Source organism: Cnephaeus nilssonii (genome assembly GCF_951640355.1).
Source record: "Cnephaeus nilssonii genome assembly, chromosome: 3".
Classification (NCBI taxonomy): Eukaryota; Metazoa; Chordata; class Mammalia; order Chiroptera; family Vespertilionidae; genus Cnephaeus; species Cnephaeus nilssonii.
Genome location: NC_137074.1, coordinates 30,815,140 through 30,842,516, shown reverse-complemented (window position 1 = coordinate 30,842,516; position 27,377 = coordinate 30,815,140). Strand labels below are relative to the sequence as shown.

General features: G+C 36.2%; 1 protein-coding gene across 1 annotated transcript; it reads right to left on the bottom strand.

Moving 5' to 3' along the window:
• Window positions 1–283: 283 nt before the first annotated feature.
• On the bottom strand, window positions 284–27,377 carry SKIL (SKI like proto-oncogene). The gene is made up of 7 exons (XM_079764984.1): window positions 27,103–27,377; window positions 23,668–25,467; window positions 10,567–10,660; window positions 7,971–8,203; window positions 5,794–6,035; window positions 5,289–5,513; window positions 284–4,641 (listed from the first exon to the last, which is right to left on the bottom strand). The coding sequence occupies exons 2-7, from the start codon at window positions 24,767–24,769 to the stop codon at window positions 4,486–4,488; spliced, it is 2,052 nt and encodes a 683-aa protein (XP_079621110.1). The 5' UTR covers window positions 24,770–25,467; window positions 27,103–27,377; the 3' UTR covers window positions 284–4,485.

The following is a 27,377-nucleotide window of genomic DNA, read 5'->3' as shown; positions in this document are numbered from 1 at the left end:
GTCTACTATTAGGTAGGATAAGTAACTAATACCAGAAGTAGGGGTAGAGGATATGGGGAAAACATTTAAGCAAGAGTCCAAGAATCATGAAAGAGGATAATCACTAAAAGCTAGTATGCTCATGTGCTTTATATTTTTTTAAAAGGGTTTCTTAACTCAGTCACTTAGTGTGTAATGAATAATAGACTTTAAAGTTAAAAAAAAAAAAAAGAAAAGAAAATGTCAATTTTTAAGGGATAAGCTTGCACAGGATACTAAAATGGCTTGAAACAATTTTATTGGCATTAAAAATTTTTATTTGGAATTTAATCCACAATCTATACAAGTTATTTACAAGGCATGAAAATGGAAAACAGCACAAAATACAATTGAGGTATAAGCTAAGAGCACAGTATGTCATGTTTCAATAAATATAATTCAAAATTTGTAAACTAAGTGACCAGATAGATGAGTCTTGTTTTATAGTAAAACCATATAAAATATCTATTTCATGTGAGGTAGAGGACAGTTTTGTGTCATGTAATACAACCAACCACAGCAATTTTAACCATAAAACTGTACATCATTGGCAAAATTTTATATTGAATTATGGTTAATGTAGTCAACAATTTGTTTCAACAGTTGCAGAACAAGTATTTCATTTACTGCCTTCACAGATTTAAAATTCAGAAATAATTTAAGACTACAGTGTTGGCTTAATATTATCAGGATAAAGAAATACTTATAACAGGATGGTTAAGAACAAGAATATTTTATTTCTCCCAAACTATAATCCCCCAAAAGGTGTCCTAGATTTAGTAATTTAGTAGGACGTTTTTACTAGAACTACTTTAAGTATGCTGTGCTTTATTTTCAAGTTGAGGTATCTATATTGAAGAAAATCTTATAAATTTTACATTCAACTAATTTAATACACTTTTGTTTTCTGGGCTTAACTTTTAAATTTGTTTTTACATTTGATCACTTTCTAATTCAAAAACAGTAGCGCTATATAAGACATTTAATTATATTATTTAAAAAACAGGCCCCAATTGCATTATGTAGTTTACAGCCATTTAAAATGGAAAGATTTTACAAACAAAACAAAAAGACTGTCCTTTTAAACAAGATGCAATATAGAATACCTATATAAATTTTCCCAATAGAAATGCACAAGTATTCTATACTAGAAAAAAATTAAGCTGTTTATTCAATCCCACAATATATAATACATCAGTAATGTGTCCCTTATTGCTGACAGCTTCAATTAAAAACTATTAACAAGTAGTTCCAAGCACAGAAATAGATGTACAGTCTGAGCACAGCTTTTCATTATTTTTTTAATGTCCTGTTGTACAGATTAAATGCGTAAAACCAAATAAAAATGAGGATTGTTCCCTAAGCAATCACAACGTAAGTCTTTTCGTTGAGAAGAAAATTTTAGAGCTGATCCAAAACCTTCAGCACCAGCTTTACAATTAATTTTAGGGAACTACCTTAAGCATATTACTCATTTATCATTTTACTTTCCCTCAAACAGAGGCCACAGATGTGCAAATAAATTGGTTGTTCTGTCATGACTTCAAATAAATGAATAATCTGCAAATATTGTACTCAGTCTATTTCACCTACTTTAGTAATTGGTTTTTAATTCAATATGTACAAATGATTTATATTCCAACTGATAATATATTAAATATACTATAAAATTAGTTCAAGAAGCATGAAACATCCTAATTCTCATGGACACAGAAATTCAAGCAAAAGAATATGCTTTACAAAAATAAAGCACAAGCCAAACTTACGTTGTCAGTCAAATCCTTTCATAGTGTTACAAGTTAATTTGTGAAATTAGGGTGGTTTCGAGCTTCCTCAATGACAGCAGATTTTACACTTACTACCTTTATAGATTTGGTACCTTTTCCTCATAGAGTACAGAAACTATTATCACCCAAATTAAACATCACCTATCAGTAAGCTAATATTCTATGTTTCCTTCCTTCTAAAGATGCTTTAGCACTTTTGATAGGCTGTTCCTTTAATGCAGCTTTTTAAAGTAATAATTTTTATATTTTTCCTAAGAGTTATTATAAAATCTGAGGGAAAATCTGCTTGCCTAATGAATTAGCACGCAAAAACAACACCAAAACAAACTTTTAAGATAGCAATCAACACGCAAAATGAGCATGCAAAGAATAGAAGAATTAAGTTTATATGGGTAAGATAATTTAGCAGAGGCCACTTTTAAAGTATTACAAAATCTCTGTATTTTCAAGCTATCGGGTACAGTTTAACTTAAAATTACTTTTCACCAGAATAGGTATATTTACAATTGACTAAAAAACTATCTTCAAGGAAGTTAGACAGAAACCTATGGCAACATCAATGTATCTTGGGGAAAATGAAGACTATACATGTGACAAGTTTTTATTATGTGAAGGACCAGAAAAAAATATTTCACTCAATTCTAAATTAAGAGTTTATGATAATTTAAAGGTATTTAAGCACTATTTAGAATTTTAAAGTAACATATTTCAAAGATTAAGCAATTTAGAAGTTTTGGGTTGAAACTTAAGCAAGCTTATCATTTACTAAGTAACATGAGTAGAAAGATTTTGAGTGAATTAGAATAAAAGAAAATTATAAGAGCTTAAGTTAAGACACCCAAAAAACGTATCTGTGACACAACTGATTCACAACTAAAATGAAACTGTATCATAGAATGTCTCTGTGATTTTTCTTTCTCCAATTTAAATAAAAAGTATTAGGAGGGTATGTCATTTTTAACATTGTTCTCGTATGTCATTTTTTAACATCTGTTCCTCCTTGAGGAGATTCCAAAAATCAACAAATTGCAGGATTAATACAGCAAAATTTAAATGGTAAATAGAAAATACACATTTAGTTCACACTAGTGAAAAAACTATACTTTGAGAATTATAAAATCCTTTTAGGATACATTAGTACCATTAAGTAAAATATGAAAATAACTGGTTAAATGATAACCTACTGATTTTTGAAGTTCTATACCATTAGAGTACCTATCATCTATGCTGGGAATAGTATATAACCCTAGCTAATTTATTTTAAAAATAGATTTAGCTCTTCAAGTAATTTCATTCAGTACCTTAGGCAAGAACATGAGAAACATAAAATTCATGGGATAATAATGTCAATTAATAGTAGCTTCAGGAAACTTCCTTTAAAAAAATGCATACTAAAAATTTCACCTAATATCTCTTAAGCCAATTAACTAATATGAACTTTGCCATTAAAGAATGACACTTTTCTGTGCAAAAAGGAAAAAAAAAAAGTGCAGATGTTGCCCCTCTCCTAAACTATGGGATTTCTATCTCCTAAAAATTATCTAAAAATCCTTTAGCATAAACTTTCCTATGTTAATCTATCACACACTCTATCAGTTGACTGTAAATTCCTGACTTTGATATTAAGTAGTAATTGAAATGGTCCATTTGTGCAAATTTGTATAAGACTTAACATTTAAACATACAAAAGTCCAAAGTAACCTTCAAGACATTTAATATTTTACAACTTAAAGGAAAACAAAGGCAGTAAGGAAAACAAATCCATTATATAAATTTAAGTAAGCCCCATAACTACATATAAAAACTGTACAGGAAGATTATGGACTGTATAGAAACCGATGTACATTAATGGTATCAGTTTTTCTCAAGAACAGTAACATTTCAACACCACTATTTAACAACATAAACATTTAACAAAGTTCAGAAATTTTTACATTTTATTCCCTCTCCTGAAGTTGCTGCATTAAAAAAAAAAAGTCTAATATAACCATATTTAAAGCAAAAAAAAAAAATTACAACTGTTTCTTGCGTTTAGCAGCAGGATTATAACAAAGCATAATATCCTTCCCCATTATGCCCATGGGGTGTGCTATAACCTCAGCAATGAAATTCTTCTTTTGACAAAATGTCTCTCAGGAGACATTAAGAAGAGAAATGAAGAAAATTCATTCCATAATAAGAACAAAATAAAAGCAAATTTTGTATATAATAATGAGTATAGCATATCAACTTCGAAAGATTAATGAAAAAAAAGGAGATTCAACCCCTTGAATATCTCCATATATTTGAAATATGACAACCACCATTGTATCTAAAATTGAGTCTTAAATATGGATCACAAAATTCACAACTATTTTTCATCACACAATGCAGCTTTTAAAAAGTATACAACTGTTAAATTTGCATTAGAAATATAGGCAGATTATCTAATAGTTGAAACCATAGAGTATTGTTACTGAGCTGTTTGGAAAAAAAAGTACAAAGAAACATACATTTTCATTCATTTGGAAATGTAAAAATTTATGTACTAATATATAATCTCTCCACTTTCTCTGATCTACAAATGGATAGAATGCCTAGTTATCTTCATGCAAATAAGCAGTTCAGAATTCAATTAGCAAAGCAAACAAACAAAAATAAACTCTGTCAGGAACACACAGATGAATCTCTTTAAAGGTTTCTATACTTTAGCAGTCTTTGATTTCAAAATTTGCAGCTTTAGCTCTTTTATCATCATCTCTAACTTCTGTCTTGCCTCCCGTTCCTGTCTGAGTTCATCTTGGAGCTCTTGCCTATCAGCTTCGGCATGGTCCAATCTCTGTCTTAGTTCTGCCAACTGTGTGATTTAAAAGACTGTGTCAGTTTTCATTGTTTTGTGTTTCCATTTAATCCTCACATCATGGCAAAGATTGGCCTTCAAATTACTCTTTACAAAATGAACAATTTCATGCATATACAATACCTTGATTATCTAATACTATTGCTCTGACATTGACTGAGGGAAAAACAAAGGTCAGGAGGACTGAACACCTAGCGTACTTTCATTATGCCCTCCACTTTAGCATACCTCTCATCATCACAGCCTGCCCATGTCACGTATTATTTGTTCATCTTCCCTAAAATGTGAGCTACTCTTCATTTTTGCTCCCGTGCTTTTGAACATAGTGGTCAATAGTTCATGTTTGTTATTTTTTTTTATTTGAAAGCCAATATTTTAAAATAATGTAACACTTGATATTCAGATAGCTAGAAATTATTAATTTTGGCAACTACACTACAGAAACCCAATAAAAGTTTCAAGAAATAAATCAAGGTAAAAAAATCATCTTGGTTGATATTGCATAAAGTTGTGTTTTTGAACAGAATTATAAGTTTTGAAATCCCAATGAGCTTGACAAAAAAAAAAATTTCTTTAACAGAGAAGGGAACAGCTTCAATTTCCACATTGAAAGGGCAACATTATACAAATTGAGTAATTCTTACCTGTGCTGCATATTCAGCCTCGTTGTCTTTTTCTAATTTTGAGTCACAGGTACATTTTTGCTTCATTACCTGCTCTAATTTTTTTTCTAAGTCTTTCTGTTCAACATAAAATTCTTCCATTCTTTGAGCATGCTCATTCTGCAAAGATTCAAGCTCTTTCTGTAAATTCTGCTGTTCTTCAGTGAGTTCCTTCATTGCTTTTGAACTACTCAACATTTCAACTTCCTGTAATACACAGAATCACATTACAATTTGTACTTATTTCCATCCTGTTAAAAATTTCAATTCAAGAAAAAATACTACATAAAATATCTAAAATTCAGCTGTCGTATCAATTCTATGTAAAGGTAATTATCTTGAAAAGCTTTTCTCTAAAAATTTAAAATTAAAATTGCTTATGAGTGTAAAACAAAATAATCTTAAATTTGCAGCATCTCATCTTGACTTTTTTTAAGAATATGCAAAAGTATCTTCATTAGGGCTATTAGTTAGATAACAATTTTACCATCTCAAGTTGTTGCTTCTTCTGCAAAATTGAGTTCAATTTTTCCTGTTGTTTTACATAAGTTCTCATTACTTCTTCCATGATTTTTCCTTTATCATCTTCACAAATGACATCTTTGACAAGAAGTGGAGATGAAGCTGCTGCATCATGGTCAATTCCTGCCTTGCTTGTGTCTCTGATTATGTTACAAGTGGTAGACTCAGGTTTCTTTTTACTTACAGAGTTATTTGAGATCGATGGATCTTTAAGAGGCAAAAATAAAGTATCAAAGTATGAATATCATTCTGCTAAAAGTCAGTAGGACAATCCATAAATGAAATTAAGAAAAAAAAATCCATTTACAAATGAAATAAAAAAGAATAAAATACCCAGGAATAACTTTAACAAAAGTAGTACAAAACTTGAACAACGAAAATGACAAAACATTGAAATTAAAGACCTAAATAAATAGGAAAGCATCCCATGTTTATGGATTGGAAGACTTAACATTGTTAAGATGGTGTCATGAACTGAATGTTAGTGACTCCCACCCCGCTATCCCAGCATTCATATTGAAATCCTAACCCCTGATGTGATGTATTAGGAGATGGGGCCTTTGGGAGGTAATTATAAGGTCATAAGGAGAGAGCCACCATGACAGGATTTACGCCATCATGAGAGTCTCCAGAGCGCTCTCCCATTCTTTCCACCATGTGAGAACCCAGTGAGAAGATGACTATCTGTGAACCAGAAAGTAGGACCTTGCCAGGCACAAATCTGCTAATTTCTTGACTTTAGACATTCCAGCCTCTAGAACCATGAAAAATAAATGTCTGTAGTATAAGCCACCCAGCCTATGGTATTTTTATTATAGCAGCTCAAATGGACTAAGATAGCTGGTAATAACAAATTAATCTACTTTTTCAATGCAATACTTATCAAAATCCCAGTGAAAATGGACAAGCTGATTCTAAAATTCATATGGAAATGCAAGGAATCTAAAATAGCCAAAATATCTTTAAAAAGAGTATCAAAGTAAGAACTCACAATTCCCAATTTCAAAGCTTATTATAGAGCTATGGAAATCTAGATGGTAAAAGAAGCCAGACAACAAAAGGCCTCATGTTGTATCATCCTTTTTATATGAAATGTCCAGGATAGGCAAATCCATAAAGATAGGAAACAGATTAGTGGTTGACAGGGGAGAATGAAGAGTTAACTGCCAATGGATTATAGTTTCTTTAGGGGTGATGAAAATGTTCAAATTTAAATAGTTGTGATCATTGCACAACTTTGTGAATTTACTAAAAAGCCATTGTACTGTACATGTTAAAAGTGTACATTTAAGGTAAATGAATTATATCTCAATAACTTTTTAACAGTCACTAGAATTCACTAATTTGGGAAATAAAATATAATGCAAATAGAGCATAATGGCACACTAGTAATTACGTACCATGTTTAAATCCAAAGAACCTAAGTTTTAAAATTCTCAAAATTAAAGTACAGACCCCCACCCCCCAAAGAATCTCAATTATGTATGAAAAGTTAAATGACTACAGATTCTTCAACGGCTCCCACAAAGCTGAAATAACTGTCACATTTCCCTAAGCTGTAAGCAAAACTCTGCTGCTACATGGAGGGTAACGAGGCAGCATCTGAGTGAGCATATCTTGTTTGGTCCAGTGTTATAAAAGGCACTGTAACTAGGCAGCTTTTTTTTTTAGATGTCCAGCCAACATTCTGCATTTGTGCCATCTGCCTGGCTCCCACAGCTACAAGTTTTCAATTTTTCTTTATTCCATGACTAAGTTTCCCTGAGTCCTATACCTAAATACACTTACATATACTTCTTAGCATTATAAGTTAAATGGTTTCTCAGTTCACAGAAAATTAAAAAGAAAAATAAGAACCTTCTGAAGAAATTTGACAGCAAAGAAAAGGCAGGAAGGGGGAAAAATAATCAGACAAAAATCACTCGCAAGCATGAAACTATGTAACCTAAATATCTATCTCATTAGCCTCTATAGCTATCACCATTCTAGAAAAGTACAGCAATTGATGTTCTAAGAAGTCACCCAACATTTTTTATAATAAAAATCTCAATTATCTGAAAAAGTCCCTTAACAGAAATCCTCTTTGAAAAATCAAATATCTAACACTTTTTTAATACTGAATTTAAATATAGGAATACTTACCTAAATGTCTACATAATTCTCTACTTGTTTTTAAATCCATTTTCTCCTGTTCCTCCAGTGAGACATCCGGATAAGACACTGTTTTTTGATGTTTTCCACTACTGTAAGGCTTCTCTGACTGTCTTGGTATGGATTTACCTGCCTCTGTCTTTGTGACCTCTTTAGACTGGGATACAGCAGACGTGAGTGACACATTTGGGGCAACCACTTTATCACACATGTATAAGTAGTAGCTGAAAACAAAGAAAGGCATAATAAGACACATTACATTTAGGTAAAAAGCAAAATGTGTTACATCTATTTCTATGATTAAACAAATTTTTTCCACCAAAACAGACAATATAACAACTAAGAAAATAAGGGTCACAGAAAAGAATTCTTGAAAAAGTCAGTATTTTAGGCAGTGAAAGCAGAATCATGGAGAGATTTTTGTTATTTTTCAAAAAATAATTTCTAAGCACTAAAAGGATACTCACTAGGAAAGAAAATCAGTTTCTTCTCCTTCCCTCAAAACCACCTGAGAACTAAAAGCATGAAGCACTTTAACAGAGCTGTTTACAGCCCCAAGTAGGTAAGGTTTATTCAGAAAGAAAACACTTTATGCTACTTTGGAGGACTGTTTTCTTGCCCATCACTCCTCTAAAGCAACAAATCCTTGTTCTTTGTTATGGTGAGGCTGATTCAGCCCCACACTACGTGGCTATGGCCTGTTTCCCCATAGGCCAATGGAGCTCCCAGGGCCCTTCCGTCTTAAAAAGCTTAAAAAGGGAGAGAACAGGCATTCTGAATGTATCCAACGCCACAAAGCAATCTTCCTAAAATACTTTTGTACTTCCTATGCATTTGATAAAACAGTAACAGTAAATTGTGCAAAACTAAGATCAAAGGGATATCTACCAATTTTGCTCGAAGTTCACATAAAATTGTTCAGTACATTATCTGAGAGACTCATGGAATAGAGATGAGCTAGATATTTAAGTACCATATTATTAACTATAATCTTTATGACCTTTAGCCAAAAGATGCAACCATTTAACTGACATAATACTTTATTCTCTAAACTAAGCATGTCAAACTCAAAGGAAACACGGGCCAAATAAACAAGGTGTAAGTTTATGTGGGCCACAAAAAAACAAGAGCTTCAATTTTCAGAGAAACGTAGGTTTATTTCGATAGAGACATGCTGAATACAAAGGGCTGAAATAAATGAGTAATTGTTAACATAAGATAATAGGACATTTTAATAAAAATTACTATTTTTTTCTTGAACATTAACTTACCAGACACCGAATAACTGCACAAATTAATAAGCCTAAGCAAATAAACCTATTTTTCTTGTTCTCCAAAAGCGAACATTTCCTGTTGCGCACACCAAACAAGTCAGTCCAAGACTAATGACGTGGCAATCGGTTGCTAAAATATTTGCTGCTAGTATTAGTGGAGAGAAATGGTGCGCCTGCACGTAAGGCGCATAAGGGAAATGAATGCAATATGATTATAGCAATCAGTCATTAGCAAAAGTTGTAGTTTGTTATTAATAATTATGTATAACAGAATATTGTAAAAATTAAGTTATGAAATTTTTATTAAAACGTTTCTTACATACCATTATTTTGGCTGGGCTGCAAAAATATTCGTTGTGGACTGCATGCGGCCCGCGGGCCACAAGTCTGACATGCTTGCTCTAAATTCTAAATAATTTCTTACATCTCATTGTATAGGACACATCTATTTTGTTCTTTTTTTACCAATTACATTAATTCTGAGGATGAAAATTTAACATTCTGCTAAGAAAACTGACAGGTTTAATAATACTCAAAGATTTCAAACGCAGTAAGAACATAAAAATTGTGCAAATGTAAATAAGACTAAGATTCTACATCACCATGCTTGTGGAGAATACTAGTATATATTTATAGTAGCAGATAAAACTTTAGGACTGAATAAATAAGAATCATTCTTACTGAAAATATAAAAAATTTACTTTGAGGGATGCGGTTACTATGAAAGCGTCTAAGTTTCAAAAAGATTTCTTTTTAAAAATCAAAGTTGCACACCAAACTTTTGAAGAGTGATTTACCTCTTGAAGAGCGGTAAGGAAATTAAAAGAAAACTTTCGTTTTTACTTCAGGGCAAAAATGAAATGACCTATTTCTAGAAAAACCATAGAAACACAAGAAAGGTTATTTTGGACCCAGCTGGGTAACTCAGTTGGTTAGAACATCATCCTGATACATCAAGGTTGCAGGTTGAATCTCCGGTCAGGGCACATGCAAGAAGCAACCAATGAATGCATAAAAAGTGGAATAACACATCAATGTTTCTCTCTTTCTCTTTCTCTTCCCCTCTCTCACTAAAATCAATAAGTAAAAATTTTTAAATTGTTATTGTAAATGTTCAACACAATTTACAATTCATTTCATTGATTAACAAGAAAGCCTAAAGCTATATCCTGAATCCCCAGGGCCTAGAATAGTATCTGACATATTGAGGAAGGAGGGAAGGATGGCAGGAAGGGAGAGAGGGAGGGAGGAAGGACGGAGGGAGGAATGGAGGAAGAGAGGAAAGAAGGATTAATGAGACAATACTCACTCACCTGGGGTGTAAAAATGAATGGGTCTGAGAAACATGATCACTTTCCTGCTTTATAACAGGATACCATGATGGTAATTCCATTCCTGATGGTGTATCTATCTGTAGAAAAATGTAGAAGGGAAGATTATTGGGAGAAGGTGTGATGGTTAAAATTTTAAAGTGTCAACTTAACAGGGTCATAGTGTGTCTCTGGAGAACCTTGCGAAAGAAGAGTTACATTAAGAGTCATCTTCTAATAAAGCAATGCTTTCCTTAAAGTACCATGCCTAGTCACTTGAAACTCAAAGAGACTGCTACATGATCTATCCCACTGCAAACAGTTTCAGTGTGCATGTTAACAGGAATTACCAGAAGTGATTTCATCCAATTTCATACTTACAACATCTATTTTTAAAATCCATTTTAGCCCTGGCCTGGTGGCTCAGTTTGTTAAAGCATCATTCCATATACCAAAAGGTTACGGGCTCCATCCCCAATAGGGTGAGTACAGAAGGCAACCAACCAATGTTTCTGTCTCCCTCTCCCTCTCCCTCTCTCCCTCCCTCCCTAAAACAATAAACATATCCTTTGATGAGGACTTTTAAAACTTTAAAACCCATTTTAAATAACAGTACCCTGCAAATGTACACAATTGGTAGATTCTGATTCTTCTTCACTGCTACAACCAGCTAGAATATAACCCATCCATATACATACAGTATTTGTTAGTGTATAGATAACATTCTACAGCAATAAATACCTTGCCAAACTAAACGTGAAATTACTTTGTCTGCCAACACTTATCAGTAAACCGTATTTCCTCATAAACTGTATCTGTAAATAAAGGAAAAGGAGAATATAACTGACTTACTGAGTATCTACCTGATAAGAAATATATATATGCATCCTGCTTAATTCCAACAAATACCTCATTAAGTAGATATTATTATCTCTATTTCACAGATTAGAAAACTGAGGTTCAGAAACTGAGACAGAAAAGAATAACCTGTGTTACTAATTCCTCTTATTCAGGTTTGCTTTGCAGTCTTCCCTCCCTATTTAATATTATAGTAATTACCCTGCTCTTTGGGGAAAAGGGTTCCTTGAAAGGGGGCAAGACTCACTAACGGAGAAGGGGGGAAAAAGCTGAAAGAAGCCCTGTTCAAGTGAGCAACAAAGATAGGAGGTTAACAGACAAACCTAGGGAGAAGGGAGCTGGGGATGAAATACAGAAGGAAGGATGAGACAAAAAAGAGAGCTGGATATTCTGACCCTGCCTAGTTAACTCTGCAACAAGGTAAGGTATGCGGAGAATGACACCCTCATTTGAGAATGCATAAACACTGCACTCAGGGGATAGCCACTAAATACCAAGAATTAGGAAAACTGAAAAAAAAAAAAAAAAGAATTAGGAAAACTGTTTTGCCTGACGTCCTAATAATCCAGTTCAGAACCAAGAAATTAAGTAAGGAATGGAAACATCTCCAGATCCTAAGCAGTTGTGATTAAAGCATAACCAAATTCATAAATTGTCCATGGTTTGGTTAGGGAGATCCTGCTAGTGGAGGAAACCAAAGCAGATTGAAGAGACTCAGGAAAGGAAAGGCCTGACAAGTAACCCACTGCCCCAACACAACGAACTCGAAACATAAAAGAAACCGCTTTTGGAGCACACATTATACAACTCGACCAATTAGAAGATCATTTAAGGCCAATTAAAAGCCAAAAACAAAAATACAGTGATTTGTATTGGTAGATCAACATTTTTGTTAAGAATTACTGCGCGATGCCCTAACCGGTTTGGCTCAGTGGATAGAGCGTTGGCCTGCGGACTCAAGTGTCCCAGGTTCGATTCCGGTCAAGGGCATGTACCTTGGTTTCGGGCACATCCCCAGTGGGGGGTGTGCAGGAGGCAGCTGATTGATGTTTCTCTCTCATCAATGTTTCTAACTTTCTATCCCTCTCCCTTCCTCTCTGTAAAAATCAATAAGATATATTAAAAAAAAAAAAAAAAGAATTACTGGGCGAGCCCTTGGCTGGTGTGGTTCAGTTGGTTGGGCATCATCCCATGCATAGAAAGGTTGCCGGTTTGATTCCCAGTCAGGGCACATGCACAGGTTTAGGAATCGATCCCAGGTAGGGAGATGGGGGAATGGGGGGGCATGGAGGAGGCACCTGATCGATGTTTCCCTCTCACCATCAACATTTATTTCTCTCTCTCTCTCCATCTCCCTTCCTCTCTCTCTAAAAGTCAATTTTAAAATCTTTTAAAAAAAATTACTGGGCAAGGAATATGAAAAACTAAGACCATAAGATCACAGGGAAAAGAATGATTATTTTGAAAGGATTTAGGAGTTACACATTCACTGGGGCCTCTAGACTCTATATAAGAGTAGAATTTTTTTTTAACCCACAATCCTGATCAAATATTCTAAAAAAGTTGAGAAACTGAGGCAAAATCAACTACTTATTAATAAAGTAAGCCAATCACTTCTTTACACAGTTTCTTGGCCTACAGCTTAGTTCTACTGATAAGTCAGAAAGCGAACTGACTGCTGGCAACAGAAATACTAAATGATAGGTGACAGCTGACAGCCTAAAGAGATGAATTACAGAATGTAAACATAAAAACTATTCAAAAAGCAATGCAATTTGAGGGCTTTACCATAGGCAAGGGCAAATAATTTAATGTATCTCAATTGTCCCTTACCCTCATCACAACAGAGTATAGTAACTGATGTTTACGAAGTCTTGAGTCAACATGACATAGTTAATTTATATTTTATATTATCTATATACACTGAGTGGCCAGATTATTATGATCTCTGAACGCATAATAATCTGTCACTCAGTGTACTTCTCCAGTACCTCATTTATTTGATATCCAAGATACTATAAATCGTGCACCTGATCAGTTTTCCCCTTTGCACTGGCTGATAGAAAGCTCAGGTCATATAGGTGGTTGATCTCCAGCAAAAGTCTAGAATACTTTTGGTACCCATTTGAGATACAAATACACTGAGTGGCCAGATTATTATGCGTTCAGAGATCATAATAATCGGGCCACTCAGTGTATATAAAAGCCTAAATGACCTTTACGACTAAACGACTGGTCGACCAGTCTCTATGATGCACACTGACCACCACAGAGGGAGCGCTGCTCAGCTAGAAGCCAGGCTCACGGCTGGCGAGCGCAGCTGCAGCGGCAGGAGCCTCTCCCAACTCCGCGGCAGTGCTACTGAGCGGTGGCCACAGGCACAAGCATACCAGGGTGAGCGTGAGAGCGAGCGGCACGGCGCCAGCTCGGGCTCCTCCCTGGCCGCCTGCCACTTGGTGAACTGCTACATCCCCTGAGGGGTCCCAGATTGTGAGAGCACACAGGCCAGGCTGAGGCTACTCCTCCCACCCCCCGCACGAATCCAAGCACCGGGCCTCTAATACTACATATAAATAGCATACCACATACATATATAACATACCACATGCCATGTGAAAAGATTGAAAATTATTTGACATTTTAGAATTCCTCAATAAAGTTAAAGTTTGAAAAAACATGGTTAATGCTGAAAAAAGTAGCTTCATTACTTAGAACATTCACTTAGGGAGAACATTTGTCACCCCCAACACTGTATAATAAAAGAGGTGTTAGCATGAATAGCTCGTGCTAACAAATCAATGAAATATAAGATCCACTTAAATTAAATGAGAATTTTTTTAATATATATTTTTATTGATTTCAGAGAGGAAGGGAGAGGGAGAGAAAAAAAAAACATCAATGATGAGAATCATTGATTGGCTGCCTCCTGCACGCCCCCCACTGGGGATTGAGCCCACAACCTAGGCATGTACCCTTGACCGGAATCGAACCCAGGACCCTTCAGTCCAGAGGCTGACGCTCTATCCACTGAGCTAAACCCACCAGGGCTAAATGAGAATTTCTTACCCTGGCAGGTTTGGCTCAGTGGATAGAGCAGCGTCCCGAGGACTGAAGGGTCCTGGGTTTGATTCCAGTCAAGGGCACATACCTCAGTTGCAGGCTTGGATCCCCGGCCTTGATCAGGCCCGGGTGGAAGACAACCAATCGATGTGAGACATCTCAAATTGAAGTTTCTCTCTCTCTGTGTCTCTCTCCCTCCCTTCCACTCTCTAAATATCAATCCTATCCTATATAATAAAAGCCTAATATGTAAATTGTCCCCTCGACCAGGAGTTCGACTGGGAGTTTGACCAGTGGGTGGGGCCGGCCGGCCAACCGCCCATCGCCCCTCGCCCTGGCCGACCCCGCCCCAACCGGCGGTGGCAGGAGGCAGCCGGGGGAAGGGAGGCCCCAGCTGGCAGCCAGCAGCCGGCAGCCGCTAGGGACCCTGCCTGTGCACGAATTTCGTGCACTGGGCCTCTAGTGAAAAAATATCCTCAGGTGAGGATTAACAAAAAAAAAAAGAGATCAGATCTACAAATTAAATAATATAAATGATGGAAAAATGGACATTAACCATAATAAAATGTTGGGAATTCATTTTCCCTAATATGCTGTGATAAGCCATAAACACATTTATAACAAATTATCTTAACTGCATGTTAAAAATAATTAAGAAAAGCACATATTATACAACAGAACATTCATAGTCACGCCAGACTTTTTTCATCTACTCTGCATTTGCTTCAACATACAAATTAGATCTTCAAAAAAAAGAACAATATAATTAAATGGCACAGCAGTAATGCTACTACTGATTAGCAATAAAAAATTAAGATACTAAGAAAGGAGCATCTACTGCCGTTTATCTTACCTTTCAATATAGGAATAATTCATTCCTTTGTGTATTTAAACATTAAAATAGAATACATTACACTACTTGGCAAAGGAGAGATGTATTGTACATCATTTAGTGGCTTAACTTGAAGCCGTAACAGTTTTAAATGCTTTTATCACCCAACTTCCCCACCATTATCTACCACAAAATGAACAGATGGCATTCTTACCTGAAACACTAAGAAAAATTTCAGACAATTTATTTCATTTTCTCTAAGTCAAAAAACAACCCAATAGTATCTAGGAAAGCAAAATTAATCCCAAAATGTATGGAAGAGGTCATTTTAAATAAGTAAAAATTAGGGAATGTTTAATGAAAGTTTCTCTAAGTTTCAACTTACTGTGTTATATATACATAACCCTTTGATAATCAGATTTTCTAATAAAGAACCATTGTATTTTGATAGTACAATGCTTACTAACTCACAATGAAGTAATTTAGAGAACTTGATTTCATTTACAAAAATAATCAATGGCATTTTTGCCACCACTTTCTAGATACAAAAGCAATTCCACCCAGTCAGCACTATTCATATACAAACATTCAAATTTGTACTAAAAAAAAAAAAAAAAAAAAAAAAAAAACACTTTAAAATTCCTAGACTTATCTTCAATAATAAACTTTTAGGTAGCACTCCAGTTTTTAATTATAGGAACAGGCTAATATTTATGACTGTTAATTGTGTCTAATGACAAACATTGATGAACTAAAGAAATCAAGACAATGCTTCTAAATATTGATGGAATTTCCAAATCCCCCCTCCCCCCGGAAAATTTAATCAGAATTATATTTTTAAAATATGTGGAAAAAATATTTTTAAAAAGATAAAAGATAAAGACTATACATTGTGTGTATTTATAAGACAGTAAGCATATGAAGGGCTAATCCCCCTAATGGTGTGATTACACAAGAAATAAAACATAATGTATATTAAATGCACATGACAACATACTGATAAATCATTAACAACTTTACTAAACACATGACTGAATACACAGTTAAGCAACAACTCTTTAGGTATAAAGTGAATATAACCTGTCAGGGTCTTTTTTACTGTGTACGACAGTAGGACATTTAAGTGGTCAATAAATGATTTCAGAAAGACATAAAAGACACTCTACCAGACAGCTGCCAACAACTCTTAGAGAAAGAAATTGAATCTTTCAGTACAGGATCAAGTTTCCTCAATACTTCCAACATGTTGTGAATAAGTGTTTCAACAACTGATATAGGAATAGTATTACAAGGTAGCACGTAGCTATTTAAGAGATTCTAAGGCTTAGTCCTGTGCCTCATTTCATTGTAATTATTAGAATTTATCAACCTAATGCAAAACTGGAACAGTATGATCTAAGTATCTCCACTAACTTATCAGACAGATCTTCAGGAGTTACAGCAATGTCTGCTGTTCCCGCACACTGAAAGATCGATCATACCACCTACCTCACAAAGCCAGTTTTGGGTTTACAGTGCTTAAAATTCTTATAATGTGCAACACTTATCTTAAAACCTTCATGGAAAAAAGCCATGTGAAATCAGTAGTACAATGTCACTCCCTTTACAATTTGGAAAAAAAAACAACTGATTTTTAAAATCCTGTTAACTCCTGGGACTTTTAAAAATGCATTCTTAACTTTTTTTGTTAACACTGTTACAGATGTCCCCATTTTCCCCCCTTCGCCCGCCCCCATCCTGCACCCACTGCCCCTTCTCTCTGGCCATCACCACTCTGTTGTCTGTATCTATGGGTTATGCATATACTGTATGTTCTTTGGCTAATCCCTTCACCTTCTTTCATCCATTCCCCCACCCACCTCCATCCTCCCTGACAGCTGTCAGTCTGTTCCATGTATCCATGCCTCTTTCTATTTTGTTCATCAGGCTATTAAAAATAAATTTTTGTACTGGAATTATGTGGTGCCCTGTTCATTTAACATTGCAAATACCGGAAATCTCCATGTCATATTTATCTTTCACTAAAGTATCTATTGTCAAGTTTCAATTTGTACAAATCGAAGGTTTTGCTATCCCACTTCAGCATATGTGCTTTAAAAAAAATTATGATCCCCGATTATTTGGCCTTCAAATAATGTAAATTGACAATAGCAAAATGTAGATTAACTAATTTTACTATATTCAATGTGCTCATTTTTTATTCTGTCATGTGGTTTTTTTTTAATAAATACTGATGAGCCACTAAATTGATTTTATGACCCTTCTGGCCCTTTCTCAACAGGGGTTCTCAAGAGAATTAAGCCCAAATGCCCCCAATGAATCCATTGTATACAATGAATTAACTACCAAAGAGTTTAGAATGGTACTATATACCATCCCTGGGAGAAATGACAAACCATCACTCTGGTCAAGTCATTTTCTGCAGGACATAATTCTCCCCTCATGGGTGACAAACTACAATTTGAAAAACACTGTTTTAAGCAAACTATCTTAAAATTGGTCCAAAAATGTTACTGTTTAAACAACTAGTCCTGTATAAATAACATTTGTGCTCTACAGATGCTTACCTAGTATTACTTACCAAATGATCTTTACTTTCTTAAACGTTTTTTTTATTCCTTGGCCCCATAAAATTAAAAAAATATATGTACGTTCAATACTCTTTGAAATCTCAAAATTAATTCATTATCACAAATAAAAACAAAAGGTTAGCTTTGCTTTAAAACTAATCCTATTTTCCTTCTTGAAAATCACTGGTAAATTTATAATAGGACTACTAAGATTTTCTTCATTCAGTTACCCAATCCTTTATTAAGCATTTACCACATTCTACATTCGGAAACTAGATGAATTTCTGCCTTAGGGCACCCTCCACGTAGTCTTTACGTACATATTTCTGTGACCCACTTCTAAGTCTAGAAATCAAAATGACTTAAATTAATTGTATACCTTTCCTAATCATTCCTCTTTCTGCCTACCATGGGACTAAAATACTTTATTTAGTGACTAAAGCAAACTACATCTTAAAAAAAGCTTATAGTTTAATTACATATTCTTTTTGTTTTTTGTAGTCTAATAATATCCTTAAATTATTTTAGGTATTTGAACCCTCAATAGACAAAAAATTCTGTACGTGGACAAAATACAGGTTTCAAGCCATTACTAAAGCTATTCCCAAACTAGTTTTATCTCTTTACTTGAACAAATTGAGTTCTGACTCCACAATCACTTTCCACTCCCAGAATTCTATGGGGATTGAAATTAACCCAATTCTTGATTACTTCCTTATTCTCCCAGTGGCATATTATAATATATGTACAACTATGAGAACACCATTGGCTGACTACACACTGATTCTGGCCTATCCCTCTTTCTTCCTTAAAGTTAATTTTTTCAAACCAAAAGAATCAATTTCTAAGTTTTTTTAATCATAGACCTTTTTTAAAACATCAACATTTCTTAATGTCTTACCATTTTTTAATGGTAAATGAATATAAACCTAGACACTGTATTTCCCAGACCATAAGGGGGCACTATTCCCAAAGCCATTCTAGAGATTTCATTGAAACGTTCTTCCTATAACATAATTCTCTCATAAACTGTTTTACACTTTCTTCTGGCACATTTTATTCTAATAAGTAAAAACAAATATCCATCTAGTGTAATTACTGTGTACAAACAACTAAGAGGAGATACATTTGAACCCAATACTCAGTTATCATATGTCTTAGAAATAATCTTCATATAGTTCTAGATTAAATCAAAAAGTTTTGGGAAAGGAAAAATCCCCAAATTCATAGTAGTAAATAGTTCAATAGTTTCAAGTACCATCCTGCATTTCTGGACTCTTAACATCCAAAATACTTCACATCCATTCTCTCATTTGGTCAGTTATTCAACAGTTTATTCTCAAATTATATACGTGTTTATTAAAGATTAAAACATCATTTTTCCAGGAAATTTCAAACATTCTAAAATAAACTGTGGCGGTGGTATTTTTAAAAAATGTATTATAGTTTTAGAAAAAAAAATTTTTTTTTTTCACTGAGTGCCTCTGATGTGCCATGCACTAAACTATGTTCTGGGAAAACAGGAAAAAGATAGCCTCTAAAGTCAAAAAGATAATTATTAATTTTAGAAAGTTAGACAAAAATATTCACATTGGTCTCTCATATGAGCACAAATACTTCATAAGATTCTGACTTACCCCCAACTTTATCAAAATTTATACTAATAACAAAATGCAAATAAAACCACTAATAAAAGAAAATACCATCAAATCTACCACAACACATTTTGTCCCAACATTACCCTTTATCGTTGCTCATTCTCTGTAGTATATTTCCTTACTTCTTAAATAAGGAAGTGTATTTTCTTCCTAAACAAAAGTATAGTAGTTTACAAGAGGGGAGAAATTTTCTGTATCATTATTATTATTCCAATGACCTCTGCAGAAGTGAACTTAAAAATGTAAAATTAAAAATAGTGAAATATTTAATAAGCTTTAAGTGAAATATTTTTTTTAAGTTTTTTAAGTTGGTATCTTTAGGCCATCTATTTGCATCACAGATAACCTATAGTTTTTTTCCCTAAGCAGAGTAAAAACTGTATCATTTCACTTACCTAATACGTGTTTAGACACTAGAAAGCTAAATTTTAATTTAAAAATATATATACTGCCCGGCCGGTGTTGCTCAGTGGTTAAGCACTGACCTATGAACCAGCAGGTCAGGATTCGCTTCCCAGTCATGGCACATATCCCCAGTAGGGGGAATGCAGGAGGCTGCGGATCAATGATTCTCTCTCACCATTGATGTTTCTCTCTCTCTCTCCCTCTTCCATCCTCTCTGAAATCAATAAAAACATATTTTAAAAAAATAAATATAAATATATATACTTAGAGAACATACACCATCTATAACTTAGTGAAGATTGTCATCTATGTGCTGTAACAGTCAAGAATCACCTATAATTATCTACCAATTGTCAGCTACATGCTGTAGCAGTAAAAAACCACTATCAACTGACTACAAATGGGCTTTTCTAATATGCTTGAAAATAATCTTAAGTAATTATCACCCTTCAAATATTATTTACAAATTATCCATTTGCTTAACAACCTTTTCCCATAGAGAGAAATGTAAGATTCAACAAAATTAGAATTAGATCAAATAAATAGTACCTACTGAGGATTTAAAGAAAAATTAGGAATATAATTTTCTTGCATATCTTTGTTCACTTTTAAATACAATACTTTTCTAACAAAAAAGTACAAAAAGCTCAAATGATATAAAGAGAAAAATAGTTTAATAACGCCATTTTGCAAAGCAACCTAGACAGAACTAAAATCAAGTATATTTCTTGTGGTGGTGACTTGAGTAAGAAAGTTTAAAATACAGCTTTAGTTTCTACATAGAATACAGTCAGTTCTTCACTTAGAACACTGACCTTATACCACTTACTTCTCCCGTCTAAATATAGCTATTAGCTATGCAAATTAAACATAGCTATTAGCTATGCAAATAGCTTGGTGATCATTACTAATATAATTTCCATCCTTAGAAATAATTTAACAGTCGCTACATTTCAAAAACTTGCCTATTGAGTTTCAGGGTTTTTTTTTAAATCCAAAAACAGTACTTTGACTACATAAACTATATAAATTACAAAAACATATAAAATTACACTGGTATTCACACTAAACATAGAGTCCTTTATATAAGGTTAATATATTCGGTATATTCTTTTATTTTAAAAAAAAAAAAGAAAAGCCTGCCAACTTTTTTAAATGAGCTTCTTCTAGGTCTAATTTGGTTTGTTTGGCAACCAGCTCACCATCACAGAAGACAGTGAAAAATGTTCCCCAGTCAAGGATTCTCTCCTTGCCTCCTTCCCAGTTAAATAGCTGAGTATATACAAATTAATACAGAGTTTACGAACCATTATACAAAACTAAATTATTTTTTTAAGTTAATGTTTCTCAAAATTCAGTTTCTGCTACTAAATTAGGGGGGCAAGTTAAAATTACTAGACTTCAAGTCAGAAGACCTGCATTCAACTCTTGATTCTACCATCTACCAGTTATACAACCAAGAGCATGTGACCCATCTGGGACTGGTTCATCTGAGAAAACTTGTTCAACAGACCTTCAAAAAGAACTACCTCACAAAGTTTTGAGGAATAAATATTTAAAATACAAAGTGGCAAGCACAACAAAACAACCACTCAAGTATGTATTACACACGAACCCCCCATAACTCTCCTTTTTTAAAAAGCTTTATATACTGGAATTTTAAATTCCCTTAAGTAGCTTAAAATTCATAGAAGCTTAGAAACAATGCCAAAATACACCAGTAGGAAATACTGCAAAAAATAATAACAGCAAAAAGATGGAAGAAAAAAAACCTCACCTCTTCCAAAAATAAAAAATGAATTCAAATTATTAACTTCTGAGACAATAAAAGGCTACATCCAAATGAGGGATAATTTCAGTTTTAACCAAACCCTAGCACTAGCACATTCAGTTTCAGTTAAGTAAATTCATCATGTGGGGTGTTGTTGTTTTTTAACATTCATCATGGTTCTCAGATATTTTTCTCACCAACACAGAGCAGGAGTATTAGACAAAGTAGTTTATCCCAAAAATGTTGTCAGAACAACAAAAACTGGAGCAAGAATATCTGGCAAATAATATCACTACCTTATGACTGTAACGGTAGAGCCCCTAAATAACAAGACATCATAAATACCAAAAGGAGTAGTCCACATTTTGAGAATATAGAGAATCTCTAAGCAGCAGCCTTAGCATGGATGGGAGCAGTGCAGCTGTAAGCAGGTCCAACAATTTGAGAACTGGCTTGAATTCAATCCTGCTTCAAAATAAGTTATAACTGCACCTGAACAATATGAATTTATCTACCCTGGCCGGGTAGCTCAGTTCGTTAGAGCACTGTCCCCATATGCCAAGGATCTGGGTTCAATCCTCCTGTCAGGTAACATACAAGAATAAACCAATGAATGCATAAATAAGTGGAATAACAAATCAATGTCTCAACCAACCTCTCTTCCTCGCTCTCTAAAATCAATAAAATACATTTTTTTAAATGAACTTATCTTGTAGCATCAGGCAAGGAATTTTGAAGGTGTGCTGACCCTTTGAAAGCAGCAAGTAGCAAACCTGAATTAGAGTTTAAAATTCTATTCATGGGTCTTCAAGAGCAAATCACTGTCTTCAAAGTACATTGCAATTAAATTTCCCTCAAAACCTTAATTGCACCATAATAAAGCACCAGACACCAAATCTTATATTCTAGCCCAAGTTCTCATGTTGCTGTGAAGAACCTTGGCACTTAATATGCTTCATTCATTTCTTCTGTGAAGTAGAAAGGGCAGAGATTGTTTCAAGGAATAAAAACTAACAGTGGAAAAACTAGATTCTTAAAGTGAAACATGGCCAACCTTAAAATTACACAGGTAAAACTGCTCAAGAACAATGCTTGCCATCTTGAACACCTAGTATTAGCTATTATGTTGATTTTAATCAAGTAGGAAAATATATTTAAAACCAGACCAACAAACTGAGTATTTAATAACCCAAATCTTGTCTATTACCCAGGCATTCAAACTCTTAGAATGAATATATTAGTTTAGCCTACCAGATAATGCAGTGGGGAAAAAAAGCTTAAGCTCTCTTTGCTGATAGGTTTTTATGTTAACATTTACTCTAAAGTCTTTTATTTGTTCTAGTTGTCAAATTTTTTTAATTATTCCTTTCTTCATAAAAGAATCTTGGTTACTAGAGTCACAAATTCTTCAGACAAATCTTTCACATCCATTTGTTTCCAATTATGATCAAGCTTAAATACCCAAGTATATTAACAATGTCAGAAATCCTAGATGTACCTTAGAAAAAATGCTGTTTCAAGCCCATCACCAGAACTGTTTTGACTAGCTATTACACCATTTGCAAATGGAGATAACACCGAAGTGTAAATTATCCTGAATCCTAGGAAAACAACAGATTTAGTCATCAAAAAGCAGGATGTGTGAAAGAGAGAAATTAGGACTGGAGAAAAAAAGCCCCAAATCCACTCCCTGGCTATATAATCTTGGGAAAACCACTTGATCTCTGAGCCTCAGTCTCTATCTGTACAATGGGAATAATCTTACTACTCTCACTAGGTTGTTTGGAAATGCAAGTGAGAACACACACAGAAAAGCATTTTATAGCCTAAAATGTGATACAAACCTATTACATACATCAGGAATTTTTGTTGTTGCATGAGCATAAACAGTTCCTTAACACACATATTTAAACCATTATTGCTATTCAATACTACTATTTTTTTAAAGACTTGCCTTAGATTGTGTTCTCTTTCCATTTCTCATGCTAAACTTCTCCTTCATTTCTTCTAAAACTATCTTCAGTTTCTTTTCTTCAGGTGTCCCCAAGTATTTTTGGTTCACATGAAGATAGCAATGCCATTTGGCTGATTCAAAGCCCCAGTGGCAAGTCCTTTTGTCAGGTAATCTGTGAGAATGCATCACAAATGTCTGGGGTGCAAACATTCCACAGCACTCCAGACACTGAATACAGGGAGCATCAGGCTGAACATAAAACTGGGGTGCAAATAGACCCTGACATTTGCCCAAGCATTCATGTTCCACTTCAAAGGCACTGCCAGTTTCCTTTAACTGAGCCAATGAGTTTTTAACAGGAAGTATGCTACCATTTTGAGGAAAAGTTCGTGGTCGCAATAAAGCGTTACATAGTCTCTGTGCATCAGTTAATGTAATCAGCCCACAGGATGGGGCATTGAATGGAAGTATTCCCAGGACCTTTAAGATATGAAGTTGGTCTGAAGTACACCTTGAACAATAGATGTACAGTTCGTCACATACTGTATTTATTTGCTGAAGTGAAAATTCTCGGAGAACAGAATTTAAGACTTGGGGCAAACACAGTCTCTTTTCTCCTCCAACCTGAAAACAAGAAATAGATTCCCCTTCCAACACAGTCTGGGTGAGTTCTGTGGAGCTATCTGAAGGGATGAGCAGTGGACCAGGAAGAACCTGAGGAGACGGAAGAGGCAGAAATACAGTAGGTGACATGCTTTCTTGGGAATACCGAGCGGAAAATGCTGCTGGTCCACCCAGAGAACTCTGACTACTTAAATGGAATTGTGCCAAAGTGTGTTTCAAACTGGGATTTAAATGTAAAGGTTCAGGCACCGAGGTACAGGTTCGTTTGACATGCTCTCCATCAGTTTCCATTGGTGCTTCATAGTCATCCAAGTGCTCCTTCTTAACTGTCGGCATCTTGTTTATCATCATTTTTCCATTTGCGTGAATGTCTGTCATCATTTTTTTCACTGGAGGGCTGCCATCATCTCCCATCCCATTCATTTTTTTATTTGAGCCCTGAACCAAGGAGAAATTTGTCTGTAGGTTTTCCATTGCTAAAAACTATTATATTAAATAAGTAAGTCTGACACTTGCATTGTTATTTAGCTGCTTATTTGGAGAAAATGTATACCAATACGTATGGTAACTTACATATGGTAAGTTATAAAAAATTTCTATGGTAACTCATAGAAAATTTAAGTTTCCAAAGAGAGATCTCCCTAAGTCACTCAATAGATCTTGCAACTGTTTTGATTCTGCTTATACTCTAGCATAATTTCACTGCAAGTGCTATAAAATTTGTCTCCAATAATAAAGAATTTTAAGAGGCACACCTCTGAAAAAAGCCTTTGCTTTTTTTTAAGTCTTCAGATATATGTATTAAAATAAAGTTGCCAATTCTCTCAGTTCAAGATTTCCAGGTTCAATGCAATGGTTTGGTTGGTTTTAAGCAAAACAAGTCAAAATTCTATTAAATTACTTGTGTTATAAAATCTAGACACAAGCACAAGTCAAAATGATGCACCCAAATTTAATTTTTGGCACCAAGACACCAAAAGAGGAAAAAAAGAAAAATGTCTTCTCTAAAAATGATGATGTTAGTCTATGTTGACAAACTGAAGACTTGTATAAATCCTCACACCAGTAAGAAGAGCCTCTGACTCCACTTGAACGTCTACAATTAAAGATGATTTAAAGAAAAATTGCCCAGTTATCTTCAAGGACTGCTATTCATTCTTCTTTTAATTAATCTGGAAGAGAAGGGGGGATGGGAGAGAGTTACATTTGAATTTGCTCCAGAGGCCAAAGGGTCAGTTTGAAACCAGTTTCTTAATCTTAAACGGAGTTCACTTTACCAAAGGTGACAGACACCTGAGTGACTTCTCTAATTGTAACACCATTATTAGAAGAACCTTCATTTAAATAGGAAAGCAATCTGGAGAACAGGTCAAGGGAAATATCATCCCTCCAAAGGGCAAGGGCTACTCTAACTCCGCATAGGAAGAGCCTTAAATAGATCATCTCACCCAAAACTCAGTACCAGAGGCTTCACGAGTAGGCCATTTTAAACTGAAGTAACCCATTACTTCATCTCATTATTTAAAAAAAAAAGAAAAAGAAACATACAAGGTAACATATCTGCCACATGTAACGAAGTGACCATCTTAAATACATTATTTCCTTTAGTCAGTGCATGCTACTTTCCTGGAATGACTGTAGGCAAACATTAACTTTCCTTTAATAGGTTAGTGAATTTGCTCAATGGGAGCCAAAAGGCTATGGCCTCCATGCCTGGGAACCTCCATCCTTGAACAAGTCTAATCCAGGACAAAAAAAGCGCAAGGCAGACAGACCTCACAGAGAATGCAAATGGAGGAAAAGGGTGAAAAGAAAAGATTCTTCTTCCACTTCTTTCCTGAGAGAAAACCCCAAAAGCTATCCAATATATAGAGAAAAGTCTGTCTCCCAAACTCCCAGCAACGTACCGTAACACGGAACCCAAGGGTTAAAAGACCAAGGCCACTAGCCGACGTACTGACTTTCGCCCTCCCCAGGAGCAGAGCACCTCGGCCGACGCAAGCCCAGGAAGAGGGCAGGAGGCAAGACCTCGGACGGGGGAGTCCCCGGAGCCCTGACAGCCTCCGCCCACGCAGAGCCACCCACCCATCTCAGCGGGAGGCGGTGGAGGGGTGGAGGACAAGGGACCCGGAACGCCTCGGAGAGCGAAGGGGGCGAGGGGAAGTGGAGGGAAAGGAGTCCCTCGGAAGCCCGACCCGCGGTCTCGGGACAACCCCAAGTGCCCTTCTAACGCGGCCCCACGGCGGAGGCCGCGCGGAGGGCTGTGGAAATCCCCCGCGCACCCTCTCCTCGGGAAGTTCTCGAGTGTCACCCCAGCACCCCGAAGGCTGTGCCTACGCCCGCCCGGGGCCCGAGGGAGAGGGGTCGGCGAGCGGGTGGGGCGCCGAGCCGGGATCCTCACGGGGATCCTCACGGGGATCCTCACGCCGCCGGGTGCCCGCCGGCCGGGTTGAGCCCGGGGCATCCCCACGGAGCGCAGACGGGCGGCGTGCGGAGGGGGGGGGGGGGGGGCGGTGACGGGTGTCCGAGTCTCCGGGATTCCGACGGCTCGAGTCAAGTGCAGCGCCCTGGCTCTGCCCACGCCCACCGCCCGGGTCAGCGAGACACGATCCGCCGTCGGTCACCCCGCTTTGGCCCCCGACCCCACCCGGCACCCGCGCATCCGGACCCCCGACTCCGGCCTCCATGCCCCGGGGAAGCTCGACGAGCTTCGTGAACTCCCCGCTCCCCGCGCCGTCGCCGTCGGCTCCCCGGGGGTCGCGTGCCCCTGCCTCCCGCCGCGTCCACCCCAGCGAGCCTGGCCGCACCTGTGCCCGCCGCCGCCGCCACCACCGCCGCCGCCGCCGCCGCCGCTCGCCCGCTCCCTTCAGCTGTGCCGGCGCCGCTCCGAACCCCACACACATCGCTACACACAGCCCTCTGACGTCACCGAGCCCTCGGCCCGCCCACGTCACTGCGGAGACACACGGCTTCCCGCAGACGCCGCCGCCGTCTCCGGCCGCCCGGGGGAGAGCGAGGGCGGCGCGGGGGGAGGGGAGGCAGGGGACCGAGCCAGCGGCGGCGCCGCGCGCGCGCGCGGGCC

Excerpts from the sequence above, each read along its gene's own strand:
- SKIL (XM_079764984.1), bottom strand. The coding sequence starts at position 24,769 with ATGGAAAACCTACAGACAAATTTCTCCTTGGTTCAGGGCTCAAATAAA. Across the intron at positions 8,204-10,566 it reads CATTCATTTTTACACCCCAG|CTACTACTTATACATGTGTG; the intron begins GTGAGTGAGTAT and ends CTTTGTTTTCAG. Across the intron at positions 4,642-5,288 it reads AGGCTGAATATGCAGCACAG|TTGGCAGAACTAAGACAGAG; the intron begins GTAAGAATTACT and ends TAAATCACACAG.